General features: G+C 39.1%; 1 protein-coding gene across 1 annotated transcript; it reads left to right on the top strand.

Annotated features, from left to right (window-relative positions):
* The first annotated feature begins 2,795 nt into the window (after window positions 1-2,795).
* LOC109403738 (uncharacterized) lies at window positions 2,796-3,881 on the top strand. The gene is made up of 3 exons (XM_029862681.2): window positions 2,796-3,114; window positions 3,183-3,388; window positions 3,448-3,881. Exons 1-3 carry the CDS (start codon window positions 2,858-2,860, stop codon window positions 3,771-3,773), a joined length of 789 nt encoding a protein of 262 aa, XP_029718541.2. The 5' UTR covers window positions 2,796-2,857; the 3' UTR covers window positions 3,774-3,881.
* Window positions 3,882-22,072: the final 18,191 nt, after the last annotated feature.

Genomic DNA, 22,072 nt, shown 5'->3' with positions numbered 1-22,072 from the left:
CTCAAAGTTGGCTATCGGATAATTATACCTTTTTCTAGAATATTTATAACTTCGCGCAGAATAGCCCGATCTTTTCCAAAGTTGGACCACTGATACAAAACTAGTTGAATAACTTACAGTGAAAATTTGAGAATATTTGATGTACTTTTCGAAAAGTTACACTGCCCATATTCGCATAGTAGATGTAAGCGCCACTGTACTTTTCAACATACTTTTGGAAATTTTTTTCCTCAAGTTTTTTTCCGCGTTGACAACTAACTAAGGGTTAGATCTTGTGATCTTTTTAATAAAACTGGTCACAAATATGTACACGCGTTAGATATTAGCTTTTGTACGGTGGCATTGCCAATGGTGGTTACATCGACTATGCGACTATGGGCAGTACAGCTAGTTGAACATTGTTTTTGAAAAAAGTGTAGAATTAGCATAAGTTAAAAACCACAGTAAAAAAAAAATAGAAAAAAAATTTGAAGAGTGAAAATTTTGTTTTGATCATTTTGAGTCAAAGTTTATGAATGTTTTTTTTTTTTTTTTTAAATAAAAGTTAGGTATAATCACTTTTTGTAGGTCTCGCGATTTTGAGTAGTATTGATTAAAAAATAAACAGTCTTTGGCGTTTCCATGAGCAATGCCGATATCTTGCATGTCAAATTCTTCGAGCAGGATCTGATCCCGCTTGTTCGTGAATCGGCTTCCCATTCCACGGTTCAAGCAGTTAATCAGCGGGGTGAAGTTGATTACTATGGGATCCACGTTCTTCAACCGCTGACGACACTACAATTTTGTTTTATCGGTACCTATTCAACGACAAGAAGAGGACAAACGTAAGGGGGGGCAGACAGGGGCAAACAACAAAACCAAATGGCGGACAACGAAAATAATGGACGTACTACATCAGGGTTTCCCAAGCTTTTTGAGGTGGCGACCCCCTTTAATAATTGTCAAAGCATCTGGGGCCCAATCAAAATTATCAGAAAAAAATATGAATTAAATAAACGAAGCCGAGTTATTTGGGTACAGTGGCATAGACTGAAATTTACTGTGGGAGGGATTTTCGACAATCAATGATACTTTTTGTTATTTGATACTCACATTTCGTCAATAATGACATACATGTCAACGTGTACATTCAGTAATTGAAGTCGTGGTTTAAAAATAGTGGCGCACCCGAATATTTTTTTCTTCTAAGAGCGTTTTATGCTGAAAATATGTTCTTCAAATTGTGGCTCTTGGGTTTTTTTGATAACATCGTGGCCCCCCTGGACTGGCTTCACGGCCCCCCAGGTGGCCGCGGACCACCGGTTGGGAACCCGTGTACTACATCAAACTTTGACATAAACAAAAACTGATAAATGAGGTTCATGTATTTCAAATCAAGGCCTGCCAACACATCTCTAACAGGTTTTTGTTGTTTTCCCCGGACCCGGAGAATATCATACAGCTCAGAGGCTCATCGCATCCCCACATGGCATGCTATCATGGTAAGCCACGCCGTAGACACAGAGATTGCTTTCCGAGAGCCCGATACGGAAGGTATGTGCGTTTAACAAATAGTTGTTGGACATCAGCCGACACATTACATGAATGAAATCACGGATTTCACTAAAATACAACCCTCTGAACCATGGCTTTCTCGACACCTATGGGACGATATAGTGAAACCATCCAATCTCTCCATCTCTCCATTTGTGTTGTCAGCTGATCAAGGTCTCTTGACGGGGGTGTCCAGGTGTACAAAGGCTCCGTTAACCCTCTATAACCCAAATTTTTAATTTCGATCTAAATATCATTTTTCGTCATCTAAAATCGATTTAAAAATGTTTTGGAAGATGATTCTTTTTAATTCTCAATTTCGTGAATTTCAGTTTTTGATTTTTCTAATTTTTATTTTTGAACATCCCCTCACTTTTATATTTTTCCTGGAAGCCAATTTGGGGAACGGATTTTTTGAGATGAAAACATTTTGAGATTTTATAATAATTGTTGAAATATTATTATTTTAAATTTTTTTCACAGAAAATTTTACTTTCCGTGTAATTTTAAGGAAAATAATTTTAGAGTATATTTGATTCCCTTAAACTATTCAACAAGGATAGAATGATTTGGGAAAAATTTAAAATATGTTAATTGTAGCGATTCAATACAAAATAAACAATGACTTCTAAAAGGTGACTAAGACATCAATTTTTCAATGATTTAAAAAAAAATGTAAATACGCTTTAAAATACACCAAAAACCATTTTGAGATACACAGAATAGTACTTTATATCAGCCAAAAATATAAAAAAAATAATTTCCCACGAAACAAAAATTACAAAAATGCTCAAACTATACCCCGTATAAAGGCGGGATTGGGTAATAGAGGGTTAAAGATCGAGAATCTTTTTCACCCCCTCGATCATTCATTCCTCGGCACGGGTCGCTCAATACCTTCAATTGGGGATTGGTGGACTCTTACCACCAGAACAGGTGATCCGGAAGCTACACGGCAACAGTGGCAGTGTTTGTATTCTTCAAATCCAACGACAGACGTAAAGTTTACCAGCACTGCCAAATGACTACAGCAACACGTGTTTTAGTCCAAAACTCGTGCAACTGCCTCTTCAAGCTCATATGCTGTAGCATAGTTCACTTCCCATATGGAATCTCCTTTGTTCAAGATACTCGAAGGGGTTAAAATTCTTTGGAGCAATAATCGCGGACTTATCAGCGGAGATTAAGCACTTCAAAGCTCCTGTATCGATTATTAGTTAGAGAGGAGATATAGTCATATACTATTTAAGTGATAGCCTTGAGAGAAGTCAGTTTAAAGTTGTCAGCCGTTCAATCTAGTGCAAGTACTGTGAGGAAAACAATAATGAATTTAACGGTTGGACTTTCCCTTTTGTTCTGCCTAGTTGCATCAACTAGTGCGGCAAGCACATATCAAAACGACGAACAAGATTCTGTCATCGCGCTTCTAGAAGGGTTGAATTTGAACGACATTCTGGTGGAGCTAATCGAGCAGTTCAAGACGATTATGCCATGTGGAATTCCTAGCCTGGGTGTACCAGCTCTGGTGCCTTTCGAGCTGAATCACACTGAATTCAAAATCGATAAAACTGGACTGCTGTAGTGAGTATTGAATTGATATAAATGTATTGTTAATATAATGTAACCTTCACGTATGATTTAATTTACAGTTTCGATGGCGAGATTAATGAACTACTGGTCGATGATTTGAATAACTTCGATGTGGTGAACGTTGATTTGCAGATCTTCAAGCTGAAATTGGACTTCAGTTTCCTTTTCCATTCAATCAAAACGACTGGACAATACAAAGCCCAAGGAAAAGCTTTGAGCTTCATCCCCTTCAACAGAGGTGGCAAATTCGGGTTCAACTTCAATGGTGCGTGCTGGTCAAAGGACATCGAAATTGGATGATTTTAACTTTTATATTTATTTCAGGTCTCAGCCTTGTAGGTTCGGTAAAAGTAGCATTGAATGGAGATAAGCTGCTAGTCGAAGAGTTCAAGTTGTACCCAACAGTGAAATCTGTGAATTCGAAATTCGAACACGTGTTCTTCCTACCACTCACCAATTTGATATTCAATAAGATCGTTGAATCGGTTGTGCCCAAATATCTCAGGGATAATCAAGAGGAAGTATCGTCATTCATAGAAAGTTTCATCAAACCAGAAGTTAACAATCTGTTGGGAGACTACACGCTAGAGGATCTCATGGGTTTATTACAGGGCGAAAACGGTAATGGAACCTTTCCAAGCTCGTGCTAATACTACCCACTTAATCGTTATCTCAAACTCATTATCAAATGCTTCCATTAGTTGCAAACAACACCAATCACAACCAGACTAAATAAAAATGTTTACCCAAAAGAGCAATGATTTGCTACTTCTTTGAGGATTATCCTCGGCGTTTGAAAACAACACAGTCCGCAAGATGTTTTGTCTTCATCATCTGTCCTTTCCTTTGTTGCACATTTCACCGACAAATTCCCGGTACAATCAATGCGCCTTCGGGAAATCTATTCCATTATACAGCGCGCCAAAGAGCAATGCGCTAGGCGCAGAACACAGTTCCTCGAAACGAAGAACAATCTGAAGCGAGCATCACAAAAAGGACCAATTTAGTTATCCTGTTTCGATTTTTTTTCCCTTATGAATGTTTTTTCACCTTTGCCCAAAGGGCATCATTTGGTGACGCGAGGTACTTTGTATGCTTTCGACTCGACACGAGATCTTTTGTCAATCATTCGTAGGAAAAGATACGGTAAAATGAGGTGTGAAAATGTGTGTGGACTTGTTGATACAATTGAGAGGTTTTACAGCTTACCTCTTTTTGTGAATTGGAATAAGGTGTCCAGCAGATTCGACATACTGTGGAAAATATTAAAATAACAAAAAGGGCAAACAGACACATTCCAGTGTAACGGGACACCGTGAGGAACTAACTTTCGTGAACAAATGACGTCTGCAATCGAATGCAATGTTCATGAACATATGGTTCAACAGGTTTTATAACAAGCTTATTAGATGTACTTCCTGATGCAATACTTGTTCTATGGGGTTTTGGTTCCAATTTACATAATATAACATGTTACATTTCGTAACGGGACACCATCGCAGAAATCTTCTTTTTAAAATTTTCAAACTGAAATGCGTATATCAGCTCTGTTATGAGGATTTGGATAATAGTGTCTTCTAGACATTTCTTCTTTGGATTGACGTGAACAAGATTGCCGAAGTGAGTTTCACTGAGAAATGCATAGTTTCGGAAATATACTTGATTTAGTTTTGGGAGCGCAGCGTTACGCTCGCGTGAAAACAGTGTTTTGCAAATGGTGTCCCGTTACGGCTAAAGACATCTAGTTGTAGATCAAATGCTTTGCTAGATAGAATGTTGGTGTCTTCGGCAATGTTTTTCAGACAGATGGTAGCTGTCCGACAGGACACAAATAGCCCTTCAAAACCGCTCTGGCCCTATGGTGGTCATCGGAATGGGCCCTGGGGAACCTGTTTCGATGTTTATTTAACCTTCACGTACCCGATTCCCGACAACTCATTTTCAAAATGCCCTCAATTGAAAATGCCCTCAATTGATTATAAATTGATGCTAGTTTATTATACTCAAGTGGCCGTGCAATATCCAGAACCATTCCGGCGATATTCCGGATTGTGCAGGGGTCAGGGGGTGTTCAAAATGGCTAAAAGTGATTATTTCGAGTGTTGTTGTGTTTGAACCATCGATTTTCAGCGAAATTTTTGTTGCGAACAGTGAAACACAGCTGCTGTAACCAGATTGGAATAAGTTGGCCCATCCAAATCCCCGTGACAAGTTCCGCGGGGCCTCATTGGGGACACTTCTGGTTTTCAACCTAAACATGCCATGCGACATATCAATCTTCATGATTTCGAATGACTGAGTCAGAAACGATAGACTGAAGTATGTATCAACTAATTTGGCCACCCCGGAACATATAGCACAGGTTCCACAGGGATGTCATCGGGGACATTTCTAGTTTGCAACCAAAACACGCCGCGCGACGTGTCAATCTTCATGATTTCGAAAGAATGGGATAGGAAAAAATGACTTAAGGCGAAACTGGAAGCATTTCCTATTTTTTTTGGTTTTTGATTTTTAATAAAATAACGAAGCAATATTTTCAAAATCGGTTTTCGTACACATGTAGAGTACGGATCAAGGTATCTCCTGATTTTTTCCCTGGTGGAAAAAGTTTTTCGTTTTTGCAGAAACCATTTTTTGTGCAATTTTGTTTAAAAATGGTTTCTGCAAAAGCGAAAAACTATTTCCACCAGGGAAAAATTCAGGAGACACATTTATCCATACTCTACATGTGTACGAAAACCGATTTTGAAAATATTGGTTCGTTATTTTATTAAAAATCAAAAACCAAAAAGTGAGGAAATGGATCCAGTTTCGCCTTAAGTATGTATCAACTAATATAGCCGCTTCGTAACACCTGGAGCAGGTTCCGCGGGGGCCTCTAAAACACAATAACACACACGAAATAATCACTTGTAGCCATTTGGCAAAACAGATCCCTTCCCCACTCCTTGACCACAGTACAACCCGGAATATCTCCGAAATGGTTCCGGATAAAACATGGCCACTTGAGTGTAATAAATAAGCACCAATTTATGATCGATCCAGAGCGACCTAAAAAAAACGGATGAAAATTGACGAAATGCCAATATTTTGAAAATGAGTTATCGGGGGTCGGGTACGTGAAGTTTAATTGTATCTCCAAAACTATGGTTGTGCAACGTCTCTATCTTCGCGGTTTTTCCACATTCTACATTATAATGATCCGAAGAATATTTAATGATATCTATAGTACATTCTTCCAACACAGTCTTTTCAAGCATATGTCGCATGTTGCTTTAATCCTTTATTTGAAGGCTCATGCGCCTTGGGAATAAAAGAACCAATTTTATGTGAAATAAATTTCACATTTTAAAGGGGATTTTTCTTTTTTACTATGTTAGTTTTGGGGAACCGTTAAACTCGCGGTTTGGTCGAGATTAGAGAAAACAATGTTTTATTTCGGAAGCGATGGGATTATGGGGGCTTTCCGTTGATATTTAGCTAACGACAACCAGTAACAATACAAACAAACGAATTTCGAGAAGAAAAAAAGGTTGACAACCAAAACGACAAGAGGGAGGTCGCTAGACTTTTAATCAATGGTTACTAATTTATGTAGCCACAAAAAGTAATGCAATGCCATTTTCGTGGTGCATTTTATTTTATTTTTTCAATAAGAATATAAGCTTCAAAATATGTTTGTCGTCATACAAGTAAATTATACGGCTAGTTATACGGTGATTAATGGGGTAAAAGGAATGCCAACCATCACTTCGGGATTTTCATGTTTTGAACGTTGTGTGATTCTATGAGCCTTTTTATACATCATGGTGGTAATTCATAGGACATGTTGAAAAAGTTTTAGCATTCAAAGAGTATGCTGTCACCACAAAACTTAATAAAATATCACTTGTTATACTGATCCATCAGAATACCTGCCATTTCTTTACGTAGTTTTCGTAGAGCTGAGAAGCGAGCTTTGTTCCAGTAGGGTCGTTACCCCAAGAAGGATAGTGTAAATATATACCACCTACAATATCATTTCATCATGGTTACAGTTTTTTGGTTAAATATTTGATCAAACCAAACTTATTTATCCACTTATGAATGTCTTTAAAATTTTCGTAACGGGACACCATGTCTACGTACCCATTGTAACGCCTAAGATAACGCGTCGATCAAGGTAACCCATATGTTGAAAGAAAGGTCTCCACGAGTACTAAGAGAATCCTGAAAATCATTTTTCTAAAGTTCGTAATAAATTAGTTATTACAACAAATGTGCTATTTTCGTAACGGGACACCATTAAATTGCGGCAATTGCAAAAAGTGCTTAAAACATATCTAAACCCATTTTTATGAAAAGTTGCCTTTGGGTGTATAAAATATACATTATTGTACTACATTTATAAAAAAATAGGTATAATGTTTTTGAACTTTCATATGCAAGCTGGCATATTTGAAAACTATCAATGAAAAATTTCATTTTTCTTACATAAAATGCTATTACTTCACCTAACTATTTAAATACGTTACCAGTCAAATTTTAAGTAAAACAAATGGTTTTCCTAAGATTGAATCTACCCTTTTTCATGTGCTGGAAAGCTTGGGGCAAAACAATCACTTTGAAATTTCACACCCTTGGCGTAGAAGTGCGTGGAATGTGTCAACAGATAAACGTAACACTGGCAAAATTTCATTACCCACGATCAAATACTCAAAGCACTCTAAACCATTTTTATTTAGAGATGATATTAGTTAGGGGAGACTGGGTAAACTTGATCCCTTTTTCTTAATTTGGAAAACACTAAACTGGATCCGGTTTTCATACATAATGACAGGTAAACATCTATTGTAAGTTTATACACGACAGAAGGACTTTAAATTATTGTTAAAGTTCTCAAAACTGGTTTGTTATGGAGGCATGTCTTACGATGTATTTTACAAAAAAAAATGTAAATATTTCCTTAAATGTTAAAGAATATGTCGTATTTTGAAAATGGGGAGACTTGGGGATTGTTGAATAGTCTAGAATTCCAAGTAAATAGAGGCTTCTAAAAAAAGTTTTTTGTTCATGATAATGTGTGTGTAATTCTCGAGGGATCAAGTCTCTCCATGTCACTGTTGTGTATACTAAGTTGTATTAGTTTAAATCTTTTTGTAACAACTTTATTTGCACTGTTGAAAATGCTTTGACATCCATGTGCACAACAGAACATGTGCTCGATGAACAAATTGAGATTTGAAACTATGAAAAGAAATCCACGTACTCCGGTGAGACTCGAACTCACGACTCCCAATTCGCTAGACGGGCGCTTCTATTCCTTCAAGCTACGGAGTCACTCGACTATCTCCGTCGCCAGCAGGCCTAGAACTGAACTCGATTCCACAATCGCACATGGTTATCTTCTTTTCACAATCCAAACCCCCTTCGGATGGGATTAGATGAACATCTAACACATTGTCTGTTGTGCACATGTATGTCAAAGCGGGAGAGGAAGTTATTTTTAATTGTCGAGAGCTTCGGGCACTGCCTTCCAATCACTTATTGGTATGGCAATTAGTGTGCAGTCGGAAACTTTATTTGGCTAAATATGTTTAATAATGACTCATTTAAACTACGTGCTGTGAAATTTTGACACGATTTGGTTTAATTTTCACAAAGTTTTTACAAAGACATTTTACGGCATCACGTACAAAATTTCTGAAGGCTGACTGAAAACAATACATCAGCCGTTATAAAATAATGAAATGCACAATCAAAATCACTTACTTACCTTACCGATCAGGCTAAGGCCGGGGTGGCCTCTGCTGTACATAGTAGCCGCCTCCATTCCACTCGGTCCATGGCTGTTTGTCTCCAGTTCCGCACTCTGCGTAGGGTCCGCAGATCGTCCTCCACTTGGTCGACCCACCTAGCTCGTTGCGCTCCACGTCTTCTAGTACCGGTCGGATGACTATCGAGAACCATTTTAGTCGGGTTGCTATCCGACATCCTGATGACGTGACCCAAGTAACACAACTTGTTATATAACTGTTAATATTTCACATATCATACTAGTTCTGTTGTATTTTTCTTGCATTATTTACTTAATATGGAACACTTATATAATCAAAACAGCGCAAAAAATGGCGGCTTATACAACATCTTACAAGTTATATAAGATGTAGTACACTAATAGTGCTAACATATTTATCTCTTGAATGATAATTAGTTGTAATGAAGTTGATTGTAGTAAATGACAAGCTGCAAATACTTATATAATACATCCTCTTAAGCTTGTTGTAATAAGGCAATTTTCAAGTAATACAGCTGGCAGAATACTGTTATGTTACATGCCATATGCATTAGTTTGAACTAAGCAATATGACGGTATTATAACTTTAGATTCCCACCAATCATACACAATGCCAAACGGACTACATGAAAAGGATACAGTAAGAACTAGTAAAAAAAACAATAAATGACTTGTCAAGCTGAAAAATGATTTCAAAGTCAAAAAGATTATTTTCGGGTATAATAGCTAATAAACTATTTGGGAAATAAAATTATGAAATGGGTTATACTCAGGGGCAGTAGTTTTGTTTCACCTGCGCTGCTAGATTTATGGTGAAACTTTTGGTTTTACTCCATCAAAATTGAACCGCCTCACAGCCGAACTAAAAATGTCACTATAAATATTGAAATTTAGAGAATTTATTTACAAATCCACTCGAAAAGCAATATGGCAGCTTGTATGGCAGCTTTTCAGGAGAATTACAGTATCGTTCAAAAATATTACTAATATTAAATTTTGAACCATAATTATAATTTGATCAATAGCACTGTTCTGGTTATGCCACAAGTAAGATTGAAATACTTTACAACTAAGGAAAATATTGTTTTTAGAATTATAAACAAACGAAGAGAAATAAGACTGTCTTTTTATATCAAATTTTTATTTGTGTCTTCATACTTTTGGCCAGCACTGTCATCTGACTTATGTTTTTGGTGGAACACAGAAAATTTCTTCACACCTTAAGCACAGGTTGTAAATAAGTTGAATTTACGCAAAAATTACATCCCACGAACAACTCGATATAAATTTGAGGATCCATTTGTAGTGAACGGTAAAAATACATCTGGATAGCGTTTTTTCAACATACTGAAACTTCATTCATATTCTTGTTATTTTAAAAGTAATTCCGACACCAAAATAACTTATATACAGCTAAACTTTTGACAAAGGTAGCTGTCAAATGTCAAAATATTTACACTAATAATCGTGCTGCTCACGCTCTTGACCGCGCGGCGGTCGGCGGATTGTAGTTTTCTCGAGATCTCGGGAGGCTGAAAATGTATCCGACGCAGCATGCCGAATCTGTGAGACAGGATCCAGGTAAGACATCCACCTGCAGGGAGTTGCATCAACCGTCAGCAGCCATAAGCAGTGCCGGTATTCACGGTGTCGCCTAGACAGCACCGTGTGGAAGAAGCTCACATTTCCACGGCGGCCAGAATGCAGGTTCCGCAGTTTTGCTCCAAAAAATAGGACCAGGATAGCAAACACAGTGCTACATTTTATGATTTAATGTTGGTAAGTTTGATGTTGGTGCACCCAAGATGCTGCTGTTTTGACGTCAGTCTGTGAATGTTTTGTTTGGGAAGAGATCGTCGTCTATCAAAAGGAGGCTTTATGATAAACGCCGTATGAACCTAGAATTTCTAGGCTAGAAATTTAGAAGAAAGCGACCAAATGTGTTCGCTTGTAGTGCGTTCTATTGATTTTAGCTAGTTCTTCTCAAAAACTGAGCTGGTACTTGATCTTAGTAGAGGTCGGTCAGGAAAGTCAACTTGAACCGCTTACCGCTTAAATTAAGATTGACATCGTGAGCAAATCCTATTCAATTTCATATTAAAACTATGATTTTTAAAAGGAGATTCAACACATTCCATACAAAATTAAGACAAATAAAAATTTCATTCTGTTTGTTTTTGACCGACTAATTTACAACTTTTGAATAACATAAGGAGTTTTCTGATCCACCAATAGTACAATTATAATACATCTTGTGCAATTTTTATTTTTGAAGATGTTTTCTGTGTTACTTGGGGACCCGCCCACCGTAGCCTCCCGATTTTCGCGGTATGGAGGATGGTTGGTTCTCTTAGCAGCTGATGCAGCTCGTGGTTCATTCGCCTTCTCCAAGTCCCGTCTTCCATCTGCACTCCGCCGTAGATGGTACGCAACACCTTCCGTTAGAAAACTCCAAGGGCGCGTTGGTCCTCTGCACGTAGGGTCCATGTTTCGTGCCCATAGAGAACGACCGGTCTAATCAGCGTTTTGTAGATAGCCAACTTCGTGTTACGGTGAACTTTATTCGATCGTAGAGTTCTGCGGAGTCCAAAGTAAGCACGACTTCCTGCCACAATGAGCCTCTGAATTTCTCTGCTGGTGTCGTTGTCGGCGGTCACCAGTGAGCCCAAGTACACGAATTCTTCAACTGCCTCGATTTCATCACCGTCGATATAAATTCGGGGCGGCGGGCGCGGTGATTCCTCCCTGGAGCCCTTTGCCAGCATATACTTTGTCTTCGACACATTAATGACTAATCCGATTCGCCTGGCTTCACTCTTTAGTCAGATGTACGTTTCCGCCATCGTCTCAAATTTACGAGCAATAATATCAATATCATCGTCGAAACCAAGCAGCTGAACGGACTTCGTGAAAATCTTCCCACTCGTGTTTATCCCCGCTCTCTTTATTACACCATCTAACGCAATGTTGAACAGCAAGCACGAAAGACCATCACCTTGCCGTAACCCTCTGCGAGATTCGAAGGGACTCGAGAGTGTCCCTGATACTCGAACTACGCACATCACTCGATCCATCGTCGCCTTGATCAATCGTATCAGTTTATCCGGGAATCCGTATTCGTGCATAATCTGCCATAGCTGTTCTCGATCGATTGTATCATACGCCGATTTGAAATCGATGAACAAGTGATGTGTGGGCACGTTGTATTCGCGGCATTTCTGCAACACCTGGCGGGTGGCGAACATCTGGTCCGTTGTAGCGCGTTCACCCATAAATCCAGCCTGATATTGCCCCCCGAACTCTCTTGCAATCGGTGATAGATGGCGGCATAAAATTTAAGAGAGTATCTTGTAGGCAGCGCTCAGTAGTGTGGTCGCGCGGTAGTTCCCGCAATCCACCTTGTCGCCCTTTTTTGTAGATGGGGCACACGATACCTTCCATCCATTCCTCCGGTAATACTTCCTCCTACCAAATCTTGGTTATGTCCCAGTGTAGTGCTCTCACCGTATTTTAGAAGCTCGCTTGGTAGTTGATCTGCTCCAGCGGCTTTGTTGTTTTTCAACCGGCCAACCTCCTCCTCAATCTCTTGGAGGTCAGGGGCCGGAAGTCTTTCGTCCTGTGCACATACTTCTAGATCTGTTACCGCCCCAAGCAGCACATAAGTCACAAAGGAGTATCGACAGCGCAGGTTTTTAGTTGGACACGAGTCATTTTCAAGTTATTCTGCCTTTGAGTTAGAATTACATGAATGCGGCTCCTGTACAACCAAAAACCTGCGCTGTCGACACGTTTTTGTGACTTGTGTGCTGCTTGGGACGCCACCTTCGGTACTTGCAACGTCGCCATTGAGGTGCTCATCGTAATGGTGCCGCCACCTCTCGACCACCTCACGCTCGCTTGTGAGAATATTCCCGTGATTATCTCGGTACATGTCGGCTTGTGGCACAAAGCCTCTGCGCGAGCGGTTCAGCTTCTCGTAGAACTTTCGTGTGTCCTTAGCGCGGTACAGCTCTTCCATCGCTTCGCGATCTCGTTCTTCCTGCTGGCACTTCTTCATCCGGAAGACTGAGTTCTGCCTGTTCCGCGCCTGTTTGTAACGTGCCTCATTCGCTCTCGTACGGTGTTGCAGCATTCTCACCCATGCTGAATTCTTCTCGTTTTTCAACTGTTCACATTCGCCGTTGTACCAGTCGTTTCTGTGATTCGGAGTCGCGAAGCCTAGTGCTGTAGCCGAGGTACTACCTATGGCGGATTGGGTGTCCCTCCAGCCATCTTCAAGTGTAGCTGCGCCAAGCTGCTCTTCCGTTGGTAGGGCCACTGCTAACTGCTGCGCTTAGTCTTGAGCCACTTCTACGTTACGCAGCTGCTCGATGTTGAGCCGCGGCGTTCGACTTTGACGCGTGGTGATAACTGTCGAAAGTTTTGAGCGCATGCATACAGCGACTAAGTAGTGATCCGAATCTATATTCGCACTGCGGTATGTGCGGACGTTGGTTATATCTGAGAAGAATTTACCGTCGTTTAGAACGTAGTCGATGGTTTTCTGTTTGATGGTCGGGTGATCTCCAGGTGGCTTTGTGGATATCTTTGCGGAGAAAGAAGGTGCTTCGGACTACCATACCACGGGAGGCTGCAAAGTTTACGCATCGCTGGCCGTTATCATTCGATACGGCGTGCAGGCTGTTTCGCCTGATTACCGGTCTGTACATTTCCTCCCTTCCTACTTGCGCGTTCATGTCGCCGACAACGATTTTCATGTCACGTGGCGAGCAACCATCGTATGTTTGCTCTAACTGCGCGTAGAACGCTTCTTTCTCGTCATCAGGTCTCCCTTCGTGTGGGCAGTGGACGTTAATGATGCTGTAGTGGAAGAAACGGCCCTCTCAACATGCACATCCTTGCGTTGATCGGCTGCCACCCGATCACACGTTATCGCATCTTGCCCAACACTATAAATCCTGTTCCCAGTTCATTGGTGGTGCCACAGCTTTGGTAGAGGGTAGCCGCTCGATGCCCGCTTTTCCACACTTTCTGTCCAGTCCAAAAAAGTGTGGCTTCGTGGTCGTGCGGCTAGTGTCACCAAGTATTTAGTCACATCGTGCTAGGAGCGCGGGTTCGATTCCCGCCGCAGCTGTCAGGAAAAGTTTTCGGCTGTGCCACTGGGCGTTGCATGCTAGGTCGTTGTCTAGTGTCGTGCTTCCTTCAAAGAGCGAATAGCTCACTGGAAGTACTAAACATGTAAATGTCTTTAAAAAGTTCCTGCAACGCCACGATGTCGAAGTTGCGGGGATGTAGTTCGTCGTAGATTATCCTGTCACATCCTGCGAAACCTAGTGACTTGCAATTCCATATTCCAAGTTTCCAATCGTAGTCCTTATTTCGTCGCGTGGGTCTTTGCCGATTGTATCGAGTCGTATTTTCTCCTATGTTATTCGCAATGGGGATTTTTACGGGTGGCTTATTGGGCCTACGCCAACACTCCTGTCTCGCCGGAGGGCCATCGTGCCAGTTCTGTTTAACGTCCCAACCAACACTAGGACGACCACGCTGATGGGGCTACCACCTTGGATCTAGCTGGGCGGGGTGCAGTGTTTCTTACTCAGCCGCTGGATGCCAGAACAGACGCTGTTTGAGCCGCACCTCCTTGGTAAACAGACGTTCGAATCGTACCTCCTCAATCTAGCTGAAGTCAGAAGGACAACATTGCCCAGGCTGCACTACCAGCTAAGCACACAACTCTTAGCTGGCGGTCTTTGTCATCGCTTGACCCGTGGAAGCATGAGGTAGGAACTTGTGAGGAACAGAGCTATGTTGGACGCTCTCCTTATCGACTCACCGTTTTGCAGCCCATCAAAATCACTTGTATAGCTAAAAAAATAGTCATTTGTCCAGCTGTAATTTTGGAATAAATATGCTGATTCTGAGAAAACATGGGGGAAACAAGTCTCCCCAGGGATCAAGTCTCCTCAGTCTCCCCTACTCTCATGCTGTGATAAGTGTGTTGTTCATGCTTTTACTAATTTTTATTAGGGAACGTCCATAAATTACGTCACGCTTTGAGGGGGAAGGGGGAGTTCAGCAAAGTGTGACGACCCATACTAAAATTTCAGAGGTACCACACAAAAAGTGTGACATAGGGACGAGGCAGGGTGGAAAATGGGAAATTTTCGCATAACGTAATTTATGGACGTTCCCTTAGAAAAACAAATTATGTACTGATTGTTTTCTGAATGCTACCAGAATGACTCTGTACTCATCCATGGGTGTTCAAATCTCTTTCGAGTCATCGTTCAGTCTTACACATCCAGGGGTGTATTTTACATTTCGCATTAGCGCAATTAGTGTTTCGTTCAACGTGTTCACCAGTGTAGTCTAAACGATGGATATTCCAGAGAATCGTTTAACGGAATTCAAAATGTGTTAACCAAAACTGTAATGCTAGAGTATTGGACAAAAATTCCCGATTCCAGACCAGAACGCATCAAAACAAACAGCACTATCTGGATGCGGGATTTCCCTTAGCTTGGTATGTCACTTGCTACATATTTTCATCCTCGCGGTCGTGTGACCCTCAACCGATTTGATACACGCTTTCTGCACCAGTCGTGAGGGAAGAGACAACCTCGTTAATTCACGCGGTTGCGTACAAACGTGGACGCGTAGTGGCAGCTTGCATCCACCATCAGCTGGCTCTGAAGCAGCTGAGCATTTCATGAGTATGTGTTATAGGGTATGTTGGCCAATGGTGAACCACCAAGTAGTTTATTTTCACTCTGGTCGTTAAAATCATTAACTTCTAATTGAAGTTGATTGGATAACTATACATTTGTAATTTTATTGTCTTACTAAAATATCCTTTGTTGTAGTCCTTTTTTCTCTTTTCACTATATGAAAATGAGTTAGAGCTCCTTTTAAAACAATCTAGAAAAATACGGTGCAGGAATGAGCTTAATAGTTGTTAATCTCGAAATGGCAATATGTACTGTACACCATTTACCGGGACTTCTAGTACTATATAAATATGTTAACAAAAGTGAACCTTCCCAAATGTAAGTAAAGTTGCCTAATATTTCAAAAGGACATACCATCTTTTATAAATATCACATTCTTACAAGACTATGTATAGTATTTTATTCTTCCTTTGTATTCTTCAATTACACAAGTTTACAAAATAAAACGAAAGTCGTGAACTTCTGTCAACGACCAAAATTTTTGAAGCACAATTTAGTGCTGATTTCGAAACCGACCTTCAAAAAATTTAAAGTAGAACAGTTTTTGAGATTTAGCTCAATATCGAGTTTTGCAACTTTTCAAAATATGTAATTTACTAAAATTCAAATATATTGCGTTTTGTTCAACCAATTTTAAATCTTTTTCCATAAATTAAAAGCTGAATACAATACCATTCGGTCATCTGAATACAGGTTTTGCGTCAGATTGATGAAATTCATGATATTGGCGAGTTTTAGGGACGATCTTCTTAAATTTTAGCAAAATTCCCTATTTTTTTTGAAGAAATGTATTTTTTTCAATAAGAAAAAAACAACTTAAAAATTCTTTCTCGACGTTTATTTGACATATCATATGTAGGCGAGTTACAGTAAAAAATTCAGCTCAATCGGAGCATTGATTACGGAGAATGAGGTGAGTGAAGTGAGCGACGTTGCTTAAAAATAGAACAAAAATCGATTTCAAATCATCAACCTTGTATGGAAAGTCGAAAAATTTTCCGCTCTACTGTAATTTTTTTCCTTCGCGTTTTCGAACTCAGGGCATGATTCTACACCAAAAATGATCATCAGCTTACCGAGTTCAAAAATGCTGTAAACTAGTGTTACTACTAAAAAAGGAACAATGCTCTTTTTCCGAAAGTGGTCGTGGTTTGCATAGAAGGGATGAAATACAATCTACAGGTTTGAAAGTATGTTCTGTCATGCCTTTTTGAAATGTTGGCGCTAAATTTTTATATAATATATACGGTTTACTATTTTCCAAAGTAATTTCATTGTACGCAGCTGCCCTTCTGTAGTAGTTAACCGTTATGTGTTCGACAAACTTTTTGCTATTTTCTACACTGTGCTTTTTAAATGGGCGCTGGGTACCCGGGTACTCTGTCGGTCGCATAAGGGTTAAGCGGATTTAAGTTGACAATGGGACCACAATTCGCAATTTTACCCTACATGTTTACAATCTGAAAGAACCTTCCTACCGTATAGGTGCCATCGAAACCATCCAAAAACTCTCAATCCGATGCGATGCCAATCAATCATCGTGAATAAAGGGCCATTCAAAACTCACTCTCTCTTTCCCCTAACAACAAAATAGTTCAGTTTGAAGTGTCCTCCAGCCTGGGATGCACAAAGCATTCCTTCTCTATTCCGTATGTTACCATTATGGACCGGTCGTTGCTTGCCACTTTCCTGCACACTCCTGTCATCGTCATGCATTGGTTAGGACAACGAAGAAAGTGACCGTAAAGTGGTTGATGCCACTCTCCGTTCTGCTTCAAAACGCAAAAGGACGGTCGTGGAAGGTGGGCTTACAGTCGGGAACTGATCAATCAGACTCAGAATTCGCGGAATACATGGGTGGGTCACCAATACCAACACGAGGAGCGGCATGGCGTTTCAATTCGAGAGCCGCATGCGCTTTGCCTTCGTCATGCAACGGTGCCAAACAACGAAACACGAGTGTGTGGAAGTATTGTCATCATTTAAAAGAATTCGCAGATTCTGTTACGATTCTATCTGGCCCAAACTTATATGAAAAACATAATATTCGAAAAATGATAAGCTTTACCTCCTGAATCAGTTGTTTTGCACTCCTAGAAGCAACGTTCAAATTTTGAGTTGAATTACCCAACAAACATTTTTGCTGTACAAGAGTGGAATAAACTACTCTTAAGCAAACTTTAGCTTAAGAAACTACTATTCAGCTAGTTCTGTTACTTTAGTAGTTAAGACTATTGTACCTCTCAACGAACTTGAAGTTTTTATAGGAAAAGTTGGCCAAATGTATGCTGGCGCTGGCTGTAAGCGTTCAATAATTGCAACATCTGGTATTCTTATAGGTGATGACTGACTATATGCCAAAAAAAAAAACGTTGTCGAAGACCATCGAAGTGATGCCACGGTGAATGTAATTTTCAAAGGTAGTCCGTGACATTTACCTTGAATATTCGAAAATAGTGGTTTTCCGTGACTTTCTTGCAGAACTGGTCTGGTCGCACAAGTTTTTCATATTCCATATTCTCAGGTTCAGCTTCTAAAATGAGCTGTAGATGGTTGAATTTAGACATGACGAAATGAAATTTTCAGCACTGGTTCGAAATACTCAGATTTTTTTATGTAACTGTATTTTCCCTAGTTTTAGATTTTCAAAACAAGTACTGGTTTTCAGTTATCAATAATAATTGGAAAATCCGGTGATTTTAAATATTTTTAGTAACTTTTAATTTTTCATATGAGCGAGAATTTTCATTTTCATTTTGGGGTAACTTAGATAGTGCGATGGAAAACACATCATATCTTAAAAAAATAATAACAGATTGAAATCTCAGTATAGTGAACATGATGAGAGAAGCAATATGAAATATACCAGATTGAATTTTTATATCAAAACATGGATTTTTTCACAAAATTCTACACATAAAACTAAGTTTGTTGAGTACTGAGTGAAAACACAGTGAGTTTATCTATCAAAAATCATTATCTTTCTGAAAATATATTTTTAATGGTACATCAACATATGATTTCATGTTGTGCATGGTGAGTTCTCCTTTTTGGGTTGTCTCAATTTCCAAAATTGATTCCAGTTTAAAAAAAGCACTCTTTGTTAAGAGATTCAATGCCATAAATGGAATCTGCTATGATGGATCTACCAAGAATGAGAGGCCATTCATTGAAAGAAATAGCTGAAACAAAGTTGTGCAGCAGATTGCTTGAAGGGGTTGAGAAATGCCAAAAACATCAATATTTTTTTTTAAATTTTTTGCCCAAAAACAGGTTTAACAGGTTTTAATGAAACTATTACGTCTGTTCTGCGTTTGACTTTTTCATAACTGATTGAAGGGACCATAGTAAGATAAACTATACAATGCCTTTCGCACTATCAAAGTTATCCGCGTTATCAAAGATACCCCGTATTACGGTAGTCAAAATACGCGTTTCTGTCAAAGGGCGAGCATTGAGGACGGATAAATATTATACAAACACTTATTTTGCCTCACCAAAAAGCAAGGTTGTTCATTAAGTTTGTTAATTATACCATAAACACGAAATTCTCCATAACAGACAAACACTTTTCTGCAAATGAACATTAAACTTAATAAGCAATGCAAGCAATTCATTTTTTGAAGACATAGTTCCGGTGAAAAAAAAATATATATACAGGGGATAGACAAAATGATCGGGACAGGCAAAATTTTCACTTTTTAAAAAAATGTTCAACTAGCTGTAACTTTTCGAAAAGTGCATCAAATATAATCAAATTTTCACTGTAAGTAGATCAACTAGTTGTGTATCCGAGGTCAAAATTTGGAGATGAGCGGGATATTCTGCACGAAGTTATAATAAGTCTAGAAAAAGTTTTAATTAGCCGATAGCTAACTTTGAGCTGTTATATCTCCGGATTCAGTGAATCGACTGCAATGAAATTTTGACCATTTATGACTTATATAATGAGCTATGAAAAACTTTTGACTTAATTCTTAACTCAGAAGAAAATTATAATGATTGGTGTATTTTTCTGTTATGCTAATTATGATTCATATAAATTCTCTCTAATTGACTTGAATATACATATGTTTTGAAGGACAGTAACAAAATTGTTGGCAATAAATTGAAAAAGTAATGAGATACATATTAAAAATAGATCAATTTACTAAAAAGCCATAAAATAAATGAAATCGCTATAATTTTACCTCTTGTAAATAATTTTAAGTTCAGTCAAACGTTTTTCAGAGCTCATCTTCTTCTTCTTTATGGCTCTACGTCCCAACTGGGACTTGGCCTGCCTCTCTCCAACTTAGTGTTCTTCTGAGCACTTCCATAGTTATTAATTGGAGGGCTTTCTTTGCCAGCCATTGCATGAATTTTGTATATTGTGAGGCGAGCACAGTGATACACTATGCCCAGGGCATTTGCCAGATCTGCTGGTATGCCATAAAAATACAGAAAAACTTGTAGTTAGAAGACACACAATGTTGCTAATTGACAAATTGAGAGATGAATTTTTGAAAAAAAAAAACGCGTTCTGGTGGGATTCGAACCCACGACCCCATATTCGCTAGACCGGTGCTTTAACCAACTAAGCCACAGAACAGGTAATAATTCTGCGAAATAGAAAGCCAAACTGAACCCGAGCCCTCACCATGAACATTCACTTTTCCAAGAACCATCTCTCTTTCGGCTTAGATGTCAACCCACTACACACCCTCGTTTGTGCCCAACAACTACAAGTGAGAGCGTATTAAATAAAAATAATAAAAATGCGAGTTCGGTGCAGTTTCAGCTGCTTGATGGCTCGTATTTTGAAAGGTTAATTTAATCAACTAAGCCACAGAATAGGTAATGATTCTGAATCATTACCTTTTTTGTGGCTTATTTGATTAGAACGCCGGTATAGTGAATACGTCGTCGTGGGATCGAATCCCACGAGAACGTGATTTTTTTCACAAACTCATCTCTCATTTTGTCAATTTGCAACACAACACAGAGTGTTGTTACAAGTTATTCAGTAGAATTCCCAGGAGATACTTCTGCACATCGTTTCAAGATTGTTGCAGAATTTTTTTTTCAGATCTTTTCTGGGGGTCTGGAGATTCTCCCAATATTTTCTGACTGATTAGACAGTGTGATAAGTTATTTATTCTGAAATCCATCTAATAATTTCAACTGCATTTTTTCCGGAAAATACTTTTAGAGTGTGGAGCACTAAGCTAGCTATCTGGCTAGCTAGAAGTAATTTAGGTATTTATTTTTAGATATTTTACAGAATTTATACAATTTCAACGTAAACCGAATTTAATCGTTAATGTTCTGGATGAATTGAAAATAATTTAGATTAGATTGAATTATTATTGAACTCTGTAAAATGAATGTTTGCACCATTAGGGTAGTTCAGATGTTGAAAAGCTTGAACTCCCATATCTTCATTACGATCCTTGGTGCAAAACTAGAGTCTAATCAAATTGTCATCCACTAATACGGTGGTAGTTTAATGGTGGCCCAAAAACAAAATGGATTTATATGGGAATTAATATAAAGAATATTAACCTTCCGCCAGCGTGCGACTGATTGCTGTCAGCACCACTAATACTGAGTATATAAAACGAGATTTTATCAGCGTGTTGTACAAAATACAAGGGCGCGAACACTCGAGGAAACAAGTTCTATCCAGCTTTTTACGCTAGCCTGCCAAAAATTTTGAATCACCCCCTTGTGACGTATCTTGCCGACACTATAAAAACTATTATGGTTCAATCAAAGCAAGCAGAACATGTACAAAACAAACGTCAACAATTTTCACTTGTGTTACAGAAACATAAATCAGTCTTTAAATCAGTTTTATTTCTAAAATTTGAAGGCTAATTCTAACTTTCTCGCTATTTTAGGTCGGAAATGAACAGATAATGATAACTGGATGTAAGGAACTAAGGGATTAAACGTAGAATGTGTGAAATTCTACCCCAAATTTCACAACCATCGCAAATCACTGCGCGATCTGAGGTCAAGAATTTCGTAACTGCACCGAGCTACACCTGATTTACGGTTTTCACGATTTCTTGCCAATTTATTCGAGTATTCGAGTTATTTAGTTCCAAATAAGGAAGCATCCATATAGTACGTCACGCGAAAAATGGGAATTTTCAACCCCCTCCCCCCTTCGCACGGGTTTTTCTTATACTGAATACATTGCTTGACACACATTTGAAAAAAAAAACCCTTTCCCCCCTCCAAGGGTGACGTACTTTATGGTTGAAACTCGCCCAGAAATTTCTCAATTCTTGTTCCTATAAGTTGAGAATATCCGCTCATTGCGTAATCATCCCGCCCCCAAAGATGGACGCACGAATTTAGAACAAATGTATACCGTAATGTGAATGATGTACAACATTTACGATACCTTCTTTCGTATAGATTTTTGCCAATATTTTAGCACATAGAATCA

Source organism: Aedes albopictus, chromosome 3 (assembly GCF_035046485.1).
Source record: "Aedes albopictus strain Foshan chromosome 3, AalbF5, whole genome shotgun sequence".
Lineage (NCBI taxonomy): Eukaryota > Metazoa > Arthropoda > Insecta > Diptera > Culicidae > Aedes > Aedes albopictus.
This window is presented reverse-complemented; position numbering and strand designations above follow the sequence as displayed.